Source organism: Acanthisitta chloris, unplaced genomic scaffold (genome assembly GCF_000695815.1).
Source record: "Acanthisitta chloris isolate BGI_N310 unplaced genomic scaffold, ASM69581v1 scaffold3110, whole genome shotgun sequence".
NCBI classification, from domain to species: domain Eukaryota; kingdom Metazoa; phylum Chordata; class Aves; order Passeriformes; family Acanthisittidae; genus Acanthisitta; species Acanthisitta chloris.
In genome coordinates this window covers 51,888-64,070 of record NW_008650893.1, presented here as the reverse complement: position 1 = coordinate 64,070, position 12,183 = coordinate 51,888, and the positions used below count along the sequence as shown (strand labels likewise).

The 12,183-nt window shown below is 38.5% G+C and overlaps 1 protein-coding gene across 1 annotated transcript in view; it reads left to right on the top strand.

The window, feature by feature from the left end:
- The window catches only part of UST (uronyl-2-sulfotransferase), a gene marked incomplete at its 5' end in the record, with an annotated part of 73,674 nt that overhangs the window by 20,352 nt on the left and 41,139 nt on the right, over positions 1-12,183 (top strand). Inside the window, one exon of the mRNA XM_009070558.1 lies at positions 2,275-2,428. Within this exon, the coding sequence (XP_009068806.1) occupies positions 2,275-2,428 (154 nt within the window). The remainder of the gene's footprint in view (positions 1-2,274; positions 2,429-12,183) is intronic.

The following is a 12,183-nucleotide window of genomic DNA, read 5'->3' as shown; positions in this document are numbered from 1 at the left end:
GATGAGCATTTAGGCCTAATATCCTCTACAAAACCCAGGGCAGGACATCCCTGCTCTCTTGCTTCTCTGAATCTTGTAATCTTTTTTGTCTCTATCTTAACATAACTTAGTGCTGTCAGTTCTTACTGTCTCCATTGCTTCCCCTTTTCTTTGCTCTTCTCCATGCCCTTCTGTCTTTAGATTATTGCTGAAGTACATCAAGCAGCAGGAAGATAACGTGTTCAGGAATTTAGGTGCAATCTGTTCTTGCCAGCAATTTGACTTGAAAAGTTTAGTTCTCAAAGCTGCCAGCCATGGCGTTCACCAGAAGCTTTCTATTTGAATAAATATTGGCAAAGCTTTATGCTGTCATTGTCCTGTGGTATTTGCAAGAATGCCTTTTATTTTAATGTAGGTTTTATTTCTGTATAAAGACAAAAAGCAGCAAAGATTAGTTCAGGGAAAAATTCAGGATACTTCATTTGCACATCCATGTCCAAACTGGGCTATGCACGAATCAGGAAACAAGGAACATCTGCCTTTTAATTGGATTGTTTAAAAGTTTGATGCTGTCTGTGCAATTTCAAATTATGGCAGTGATCCTGCAACACTGAGGTCAATGACATTACTGATACCCATAGTTATTCATGAGATAAACCTTTGCAGACTGTATTTAGCGATCTGGGGAATAACACAGAATAAAAATCAAGTTGCAACTCCATGAGATTTTTCTCCTGTCTTTTAGTAGAATTCATAATTTTAAACAGTTTTGCTGCCTCTTTAATATTTATGAGAAGCCCTGATCTTTTATTATACAATTTCAATTATTCATTGACTCAAAAGATGAGGAAAGACTGAGAGGGTTTTTTAATCTAAAGGTGTCTTCAATTTACTCTCTTCTAATCTAATATTTTGCATTTTAGAAGAAAATGTATAAATTGTGACTCAGAAAAATCATCAGAATGTCATTTAAATCCCTCAATATGGCTAGGTCCTCAAGCTCCCAAAAATAAAGCATGAGCTAGTCTGTAAGTAAGAATTGTTCACCTATATTGGGGAAACAGAAGGGAAAAGCATAATCTGTGTTCTTAGACAATTTCCAGGTTGAATTTATCATACAAACTTCTCCGTCCAGGAAGGTTTTATTTTATTCCTTATCTCACAGCATTTGAAGTCCCTAAGTCTGTTCCATGAATGTTCATTTTTCAGTTTTGACCATGGAACAGTGTAAGCACCTCCCCCTTTTTCTTCCAGTTAGGCCTGCTCTCCTGATGCTGTGTATTGATGTACAATATGCAGTCAATATTTTAACACTCTGAAAATGCAGTGTAATCACAAACCTTGAGCTCTTTTTTCCTCCTTTCCTCTTTTTTTGTCCCACCTATTGAACCAAAGATATTTGTCATTAAGTGCCAGGAGGAAGCAGGTTAAAGTGGAGGTGGTGAGTTTGCTCTGGTTTGTCTTCTCATCTCTAAATTGCAGGTACCTATGCTACATTTTGCTTTTGTGCAAACCTGGTCACGGCTGGTTTTACCTTTCCCTTTTCCTTGGACGTTCATGTACATGAGATCAATAATTTCCTTTTTGAAGCAAGAATTTTCATATTGCTTTTTTTTAAGAAAAAAAAGGTTCATGAAGTGTAGTGCAGGGATGAGGTGTTGCATAATCACAAAATAACCTCAAATCCAGCCAGCGGTGCAGACTGGGGATGAGGGGATGAAGATCTGCACAAGTTCCAGCAAATATAGAGGTGGAAATACCATGCATATCTGTCAGTTCATCCAGAGGAAGCCTTTGGAAAGAAAGCTCGCATGTTGCAAAATTCTTTGCACGTTACTACACTTACTGTACAGGTGAAAGTGATCCAAATCTGCCGTTAGGCAGTTAGTGTTAGATGGTGCTTGCTCTGACATGACTTCCCAGATGGAAATGTGTTGAGAAGAAATGCTCATCCTCTGATTCATTTGCAGAAGGTTCTTTATCTGAAAACAGCAAGGAGAGAGAGAACTCAAGAAGCAAAATGGTTGATACAGTGGATGAAATGGTCTTAAGCTAAAATGTTTGTTGTACACATATAGCTTAATGTGATACAATATTTACTATTTATCCTGAAGAGATCTTACACACATTTACAAATTTTTGGTAACTAGTTGTAAGCTTCTCAGTTTCACTCCTAACCTCGTAAAAGCTCTGAATTCCTGTGGAAAGTAATTTGAAAGCATTCAGATGAGAGATAATAGATACTTGCCTGCATGGAATCTTCTGATGAGATTCACTCATTTTTCTTCCCACCAGGTTTGGAGGAGACCAGCCAGTGTACATCAATATTATTAGAGATCCTGTCAATCGATTTCTATCCAATTATTTTTTTCGTCGTTTTGGAGACTGGAGAGGAGAACAGAATCACATGATTCGTACGCCCAGCATGAGGCAAGAAGAAAGATATCTGGTATGTTTAAATAAAAGGCTTCAATTACCCAGCATTATTATATAATGCTGATGTTCAAACTGGATGCCTGAAAAGTGGGAGACTGAGGCATCTTCCATCTAGAATTTTTCCTCTGTGTTTGTCTTGTCTGGCCCTTAGTTTGCTCAGCTTTACAACACAGTGTGTTGCTAATGAATTCAGTATGATCTTGTATAAGCTGACAGCAGTCCCAGATTGCTACTGCTGAATTACAGTCCTTTCACTGAGTTGGATTTGCACTGTATAGTAATATAATAATTCTGCCTATATTTATCACTGTGACTATTCAGACAAATTTTTAGGTTGAAACTATGTCTGTAACTGTGCAGCCTCAGAGGAAAATTGGGAAACAGGAATTCAGTGAGCCTGTAATGTTCTTGCTGCTAAGTTGTTCATAGTGTTCTTTATAAGGGCTCCAATCTCAGTTCTGTTTGATTATTTTGCCTTTTTGGATTAAGATGATGGCGAGAATGCTGGATGAGCTATTCAGAATAAGTTTTAATTTTGTGCAACTGCTGAACTGTCATAATGCCTGTCAGACCAAGGTCCTATGGAAGTAGGTGTTCTATGAATGCTGAATAAGAAACACAGAAGCTAGGGTGGTGGTTGGTTGGTTTGATATTGATCTCTTTGCATGCACACAGACACCTCCCTAAAAAGGCAAAATGTTGGAATTAGTTCTTACCATCTCTGCAGTGGAGATCCAGTTTGATGGGACTCAGTCTTCAGCCACACTTGAGCCTGCAGAGGGTTCAGTGGCACAGCAGTGACAGGACACCTTGATGGTCTGCTATGAGATGTTGCAGGCCAGACATAAAGTCAAAACAAGAGAGGTCTGTGGCTTTTGGAGAACAAAGAGAGGATGTTTTGATGATGTTTTGGAGGGGCAGTAGAGTACAAGAACAAACTTATGAATAGTTGAAGGGGGAGGTATCAGTGCAACTGTGTATAGCCTTAAATTTAATGGCATCTGCCATCCAGGTATAAACTCATTTTAGTAATGTTGCGAAGGTTTTCTTATTTGCTATATGCTTAGAGATCCCAAAGAAGTCCCTGTGTTGGCTGAGCAGCTCTCGGCCTCCTGGTGTGCAGAGTTGGAAGGGTTTGCATCCTGTGTGTGCATGGACTTCTGCTTCCTCATCTGTGAATGGGACAAGGGGATTGCAGGAATTAATGTGGGGTGGGTTTTTACTACATCTTTGTTTTTAACACTGTTGTATTTTCTTTTTTGAAAATGTTAAAAGTGAGCGGTACAGTTTGTACTTCACTCTGAGCGTTCTTTTCATTTGAAGTGCGGATGACTGACTGACTCTGTAAAAGCTGGTATAAATTCAGTTCTGGCTGTGCAGTTTAAGATTTGATATGTACAGCCAGTGAAATTTTACTTCAAGCAGAACTGAAACAAATCTGGTTCCTGTTGTGTTGGTTTAAAAGCTAATAGAATATGTATACACAGATCAGTACAAAAGCTATAATGAAAAAGAAATAAAATGTGGCTGTCTGAGGTCAGTAATCATTTTGTTCAAAAGGCAGTTCATTGGTCTGAGGCATCACCAGCATCCTTAATAAAAACTAAGTTCGCATTTTTGCTTTGATCTTGTTGGTTGGTAATTCAGTAATAGAATCCTGGAAACGTTTTTAGATTCTGTCCTCCATCCCTCATTGACAGACTTTGACGGTCACTTGCGCCGCTCAAAGAGAGCAGTTGCTCCTGTCACAGTAACATATAGGCCACTTGCCAGTGAAGTGCATTTTAACAGAAGCCACCCATTCTGGATGTTCAGCGTTTTTAAGACTTGTGCTATCCAACCATGTAATATATTGCATGAGTGTATTACAATCTTTTCCTCGGTGGTACAAGGAAATCTGCTGGTATATATTTTAAAATTCAGGTATTGGAATTTTTTTGCATGATAACTTCAGAAATCTGCAAAATAATTGCCTGATCTAGCTGTGAAGACAGTAAGCAGTTGGTTTTACTTCTGAGCATGAGCCAGTATGGCATCTTAGCACAGGCCTTCTGGCTGGCCTAATTGCTGGCCTTATAGTTTCTGCAATTCTTCCCTAATATTTTTTTAAATTGAAAATTCATCGTAAAGCATTACTCTTTTTACAAGGGAATGTTTGAAAGACAAGCTTGGATGCAGCATATTAAATAGTTTCAATATTGATCACGATATTAAACCCAAGTTGTTTGGGATGAGGTGTGCCTGACTATGAGCAGATATGTGAAAGGAGGAGGAGGATATGAGCTTTTACTTTTCTTCTTCCATCATGCCTCAGATCAACAGCTAGGAAAATACAAAACTGCTGATTGTTCCACGACATTTTGCTCATTGCTGGAGAACCTGAGAAGCCTGGTGTTGATAGCAGTTATAGACTGACAAAACTGACTGGAGAAGTTGTAAATGTAACTTTTGGGTCTTACCAGGAGAGACAGGTTTGCCTGCAAAAGATATACACCTTTTGAAACTGTTAGGGTATTATGGTCTAATACCCCATGATGTTCTTGGCTTCCTACCTCTTAAAAGGTGGTGTGGGCAACTGGGAGCATTTCCAAGCCACCTTGGCATCTTGGTCAATAGCTGCCAATAATGGCCTTCTCCCTTGGAAAGCTGATGGCAGCATACATATTCTCTCAAAAACTGTAGGGTGAAGGTGTGGGAGCTCAGCACCTCTATAAAGTAGGCTCTTAAGAGAGAAAAAGCATTTTAAGATCATGTTTTGTGTCTGATGACCTCCTGCCTCTTCCTGTCAGGTTATGATGTTCTTAATGGAAGCATTCCCTCCCCTCAATTCTGATCCTTAAGAAAAAAGGAGTTGAAAAAAACCTCCGCCTTGAAGTCTTGTAGTGTCTTGGGTGCTGGGTTTTTAACATTGAAAATCCAAACTGCTGACATGGCAAAGATCAGAAATGGAGACAGAAATTTCTGCTGTTCACTGATCATTTGAAATTTTCTCTGAATAGTGCTTCAAGCTTTGACTCTCTGCCAGGGAAAACAACCATTCATTCAGAAGTCAGATAAATTGTTTCAAATGTTTCGGTAAATGTCTGTGTTTACCAAAATTTAATTGAAAGTTGGGATAGAAAACAAGCCCTTTATTCATTAGTCAGATACGGCAGAGGCAGCTGCTGTAATGTGAGACTTTCTACCCAGATAAGTCAGCCCCTTGCCCTGACCCAGCACTTTCTCTGCTAGACTGAGTTACTGTCAGTCACCTGAAGAGATCACTTCCAAGCTTCCCCAAAATAAATAGTGGTGGTGCATTAGTGTGGAGTGTGGCAGAGTGGTAATTAATGGTCTGAAACGGTGGTGAGTGCCTCAGGTCAAGTCTCGAGCACATTCACATAAGAGTTGCCCTACATTACTGTCCTGTAAGAGGAGATAATTTCACAAAAGTGAATTTAAATCCATTGTAGTGGATGTGTTTCAGGTTGAGGTAGAGTTCTTAGAGTAAATATGCCTCAATAAAACAAGTAAACCCTTATCAGTGCAGCTGGTACCAAGCAAAAGAAAAATATGTACCAAATAATTTTTTTAAGGCCTGGAAGTGCTGAAGGTAGGAAGCACCCCTGGTGAAGAAAGGACTGCTATAAAAATTTGAAAGCTTTGTATTAAAATTGTTCTTTTCAGAAGGCTTGTTAGTAATTATCTAGTATTTCTTACAACTTCGGTGCGAGACATCAGATATGAAAGTTTTGTATAGGTTTTTCATCTTTTCTTAGTACTTGATAAAACTTTGATCTAAACCAGCTAAGGCAGAGCTAGTGTGTGAAACAGCATGGGCTTTGTATTATAGCCTGAACTGCAGAAAATCTGGGTATATGAGATTCTGATCTTTGTTAGGCTCATGAATAGCATGGCTCCTAACTCACTCCAGTAAAACATCTCTGAGCTAATTTGCCAGAAGTGAGAAGTTTTGTGTAAAAGTAGTAATTCAGTAAAATAAGAACTTGTCACCTTCCTATAGGATGCTGTAGATTTGTTAAATTTGCACCACACCTCTGTGACTCAGCATAGTCTCAACTTCATCTCTGAAAATAAATATGCTTTTCTCGGCTAAAAATAAAATATTCTAACAATATTCAGCTTCAGTTATGTTAAAAATTACTCATGCAAGTGATCCCATAAAGGAGCATCTGTCTTTTATCTTTTAAATGAAATGTTAAAATATTTGTTAAAAGTCTGTTAGGATTACTGCAAAGGAGGGAAGTAAAATTCAAAGGATGTCAGGGAACTTTCAAGTCAGATTTCTTACAATAGGGAACTTTTCTGTGCAAACACTGGATTTTTCTGGCTAAAATATTTAAACCAGTATTGTTTACGTTATTTCATAAATTTCAAACTAAACTATAGAAAAGCTGAATTGTTAAACTCCGTAGAAAAATTTTTTGTATTCCTGAATCTTGAGAATTTTCTTTTATGACTAAAATTACTTTAATATAAGAATATCCACTAAATATGTTTATATAATAACCAATTTTAATTTTTATATCCTCAAATTTCTATCTGTGATGGAAAATATTCTTTTATCAATCGCACTGGTTTTCTGACAGCAGCTGGCTATCTTATTTCCTGTGTTTAATGGAGATATTTAACCACAGGTAATTATATTCTGAATTTTCATCAGTAGTTGTCATGGTCATTGTCATCATTGAGCTTTCTCTTTTGTGCTTTAGATAAGTTTCTTGAAGTTTTTCAGTTGTCAGAGACATGGCCTCCAGCAGAGACCATGGTATGGAGCCCATGCCTTCATCTTTTGACTGTTACTGTCATGAGTGTGTTCCTGTGTGGAGAAATAAAAAAGGCAGTGGGTGAGTTGTCTGCCTGCAGATTTGGTGGAGCAGGGGAGTAGAGAGTTTATGACCAAGTGATTTTTCTGTTGAGGACCTCACGTCCTATCGTGCTCACGTCCTGTTGAGGGGCTACACGTGTCTATTCACTGAATCCTGGAACTTTTGGGGAGGGTCTGATGAACTTTATTAACATTGTTTAGATTGGAAGTCTGAGGCATGCAGAGGCTAAAATGATTTGCCTATGTCTGTGCAGTGCATACCAGACATTAGGGAGTTAAATATCAAAATTAAAAAGTACAGTTTTCAGTTACTGTTTTCTGAGTTTGGGTTAAGTTGTGAAACATTTTATGCACTCTCAGTGTTTTCCCTAACACTCCCATACACACAGTAGTCGTTTTGCTCCCTGTGTTATGTATTGGTACTGAGGTGCTTGGAATTGGTCACTGGATGTCCTGCAAGGAGTCCTGAGCTGCAGTGCAGCTTTGCAGCTGTAGATGTGGTTTGAGGATCACACAGTCAGTAGCATCAATCTCTGTGGCTGGGACTGGGCTGCTGGGAGGGCACTGCTGAAGCCCAGCCACCTGTCAGCTGACCCAATTAGAACAGTTTGCTGCTTCTTCCCTCTAATGAGTGCTTTTAATAGTCTCCAGCTGTTCCTTTTTACTGCATTACATCTTCACAGCAAAATTTCTGGCCCATTTTTGTGGCTCTTCATCTGTTGTGTGTGCACTAAAGCACCATTTTTCCCTTTAAATTCTCCCATTTATATTAATAATTTATTGAACCACAAAGTTAATGATAATTCAGACCTCAGCTGAAGGAAGGACTGATTAAACAACTTATAAAATGTAATATTGAAGGAAATGTTTTCATGGCTGACATTTACTTTTCAGTGACTTTAATCTGCAAACCAGTATTTTTTTTAATGTTCCCCTGTGGAGTTTGCATTCCAAACATTGCAGCATTATGCAATTATACAAGGGGAAGAAAATGTGCCTTTGTAATCTGTTTTCATTCACTAGTCTGAGTCAATTGCACATAGTAAATAGGAAATATAACATTGGTTAAGATTGCAACACTAAAATCTTTCGTGCAATTCACAATACATACTTATATTAATAGCAAATATAAAATTGATCTCACACTTTCATTTTAATTACACCATTCTGCATTGCATGCCTTTTTGTAGAGAAAGGATAATAACAATATGTTGCTTTAGAATGTGAAAAGGTGAAGTATTTTTTCTTGCAGGTTGTACTCATCTGAAATTCTGGCTGTTGCAAATGTTAAGAAACTGCACAAGAAACCACAACCTAAGCAGCAGTAGGGGTCCAAGCACTAAGTACACACAATTTTGCTTGACATAACGTTATTATAGGGTCTGGCCATATACTGTGTATTGGTAGTGCTATTTAAGACATTTGTATATATAGTAATTTATATTCTTTTAGTAAAGGACTTTGCTGTATTAAGTTGATAATGATGAATTTTCATTTTTATGGTGATTTTGCCAGGTTTGTTATTTGTGCCTTTCTAAGCATGAATGCAGGATGGCTGTTGATGTTCTCTCTTGTGTTCTTGTTCTGGTTTTGTGTGTTGTGGTAGCCTGAGGAACTAGTTTTCTCCAGCTTCTCTATAGGAAGATATTTTTTGTAGAGTGGAAAATCCCAACCACAGAACAAGAAGTCTAATATGTTGATGCTGGCTTTCTAAGGCTGTGTAAACTGTGTAAGAGAAGAGGGTATATCCATGTTATATTTTCATGAGATATATTTTTGGAGATGGAAACACGAGCAGAACAGAAAAGAGGATTCTTGTGTAGCCCAGGGATAAAAGCCAGCCTTGCCTTCAGTGAGGGCAGGAAAGCAGTTTGAGGGGATAATCCTTTTTTCATATAGAAAACTTCGGCTTCTCAGAAGCCTGTTGCTGGTCAGGAGTGAGATCTTTTGTGTGTGGTGGGTGGTTCTACCATAGCATCAGCTCAGCAGCAGTCAAAAAAGGCAAATCAAAAGCAATAGAGAGCAAAACAGAGAATTTGATTGTGTATAAATCTGTAGTATGTCTCCACTTGACTTTCTTCATTTGACATTTTTGACTCCCAGTTCCCAAAATGGGTTTGGAAGGACTGGAAAATACTCAGAAATGAGTAGGAACAATGATGAAAGGATGAAGTCATTTCCATGTGAGGATTGACAAAGATTAGGACCCTTCCGATGAGGAAGTAAGCAAAGGAAAGGATACGAGAAGAAAAATTTTTAGGAGCCATGCAAAAGTGGCATCAAGGATGATTGCTTGTAGACTGTTGCAGTGTGAGACCTAGAAGATCCCAACGGGAACGGGTAGTCGCCAGATCCAGGAAAGAACAGAAAGATGCAATAGTTCGGGACAACATGTAAATAAGCTGTGGAAGCCCTTGCTGGTCTTTGTTGTGGATAACAGTTCATATGTATTCAAAAAGGAAATATTTTAGGAATCATTTCTTTACAGAGGGAGTGGTCAAACCCTGGAACAGGCTTCCTAGAGAGGTGGTCGGTGCCCCAGGCATCTTAATCTGTAAGAGCCATTTGGACAATGCCCTTAATGACTTGTTTTAACTTTTGTTCAATCCTGAATTGTTCAGGCAACTGGACTAGATGATCATTGTAAATCCCTTCCAACGAAAATATTCTACTCTGATCCATTTTAAAAACTGTGACTATGTAGCCCCTGAAGACTATTAATTACCAAAGCAAGATCTCTCCATCAGAAAATATCTGCTAAGTACGGATCCGAAGTCTCAGCGGTGTCCAGAACAGGGGCCTATGTGTATAATAAATGTTCCTTGTAGCACATACTGATTTTCTGAAGTGACTGCTCTGGGTGACTCAAAAGCAAACTTCGTGATTACATGTGTGCAAATGAATTCAACTGATAGGTGATTTACATAAGATAGTTACAATTATAGACATCTCCAGCCGAATGTGTTGTATCTTGACTTTATAGTAGTTGAGTGTTCTTGGGTTTATGCCATAGTGGCTAAGGCTTTGTTATCTTACAATCTGCCAATCAAATGAATTTTTATAAGTTCAAAAATTATTCTGAAGCTATTAATTATTAACACTGTCATGACTATTCTCAAATTTATCTTTTAAAGCTAAGATGTGGATGCATTTGAAGTATGAAATGCATCCACAATTTCACATTATGCATGGCTCCTATGCTAGTAGTTAAGATTCAAAAATAGATGTGAAAATCCTTAAGGTAGTTGGGTTTAAACTTTTTTTGTTTCAGTGCATGTTTTTCAGAAACTGAAATTCTCTTGGTTTTGATTTACAGTGGTTTCAGAATGGATTTCAGGTGTTTTGGTATTTTTTTGTAAGTCTCAATTTGAGTATTTGTGTTTTCAGTTCTCATGTACTTTGTTAATGTGGAAGCAACACAAAGACACATCTAAGGAGACAATATATGGTTCTCAGTAAGTGACAACAATGGTATTTAGCTGGCAAGTAACTATTGCAGGTGAATGAAAACAAGAGGATCTGTGTCTTCAGTACATCGTGCAACATTTCGTGCATTATGAAGCTGAGGAATAGACTTTGGTACTCATCAAGTAAAACTAATTATTGATTGATGCTTAAGCTGGAATAGAATGATTTTTAGAACTGGAATGTTTTATCATCCAGAGGAAAAGAATGCCTCCAGTTTCTGTTAGTATAAATTTTAACATTTATATTTTTAAAGTTACAGTTTATACATGGCCTGAATAACAGAGATGGGGCACTGACTCACCAGCAAATAGCCATTTTAAAAATACTATGTAATCATGTGTGAGTGTATTTAGGAGTAAGACCTTTCTAAAGATTTAGTATTGTATTCATGTTTAATTAGAAAAAATTTTTACAACTTGTCCAATGAATCATGGTAGCTGTCCCTAGAAAACCCTACTATATAACCTCCTAAGTACACTCCTTGCTTGGAGTAGACTTGTTTCCTTTTCCTTTTTGCTTTATGCTCTAACCACCTTAAATGAAAACCGTTTTATTGGCTGTGTGATGGGGAAGTAAACTGCAGAACCTTTTACTCCTCCTGACAGAGGAAGGGCAGAGAGAGGCAGACATGCCAGTATATTGAATGTGTTCAGGCTGTGGCATGATAATGTAATTTCAAGCAGTCAGATACTCAATTCACTCCGTAGGTGTCAAAACCTGCAGCAGCTGACAACCCATGAAAATAAGACTGAATTTATTAGCCTGTTTTCTTCCTTGTCTGTCATTCTCCTTCCTCTTTCCTTTCTGTGGTTTATACCTAAGTTTTCTGGCTGTCAGCACTGCCAGTAAAGTGAAATAAACTGAGACCCTGATCTCTAAAACTTACTAGCTAGAGCAAAGCCAAAGTCTTGAGGTGGTGGATGGCAGGGAGAATGCAGGGTGGTGGAATTAGGAGAACTGCCTGCCCATGGTACACAGCAGGTGTGGTGAGGGATAGCCATGTTTTCATGGAAGCATCCAAGGCTGTCCTGGACTTTAGGTGTTGTCAATAAAGTATTTTCCCATCATGTCATTTTTTTGGTGCTGATGTGGACTCTTCTGTGACTGCAGAATGACTGGGTCACACCTGTGAATTCTTTATTTTTAAGACCCTGAAGCAGTTTATGTTGAAACCATATGGAACCAGAGATGGCATTTTGTGGGAAAAAGGGACATCAGTGCCCAGACATACTCAAGACCTAGTTTATCATAGTTATTCTGAAGCCTCTAAGGTTTATTACAGGCTACAGAGTGAAATCCTGTGCCTCATCCTGGACCCAGCTCACCTGGACCCCAGGGCCTGCTGGAGCACACGGCACTTGCTCCTTTTTGGTCAGCACTCAAGCTCATGTCCCTGGAGCTGGGGCACACACAGGGTGCTTGAATATCTTGTGGAACATAGCTGGGAACAGTGTGTCCCGCTGAGGAGGTGG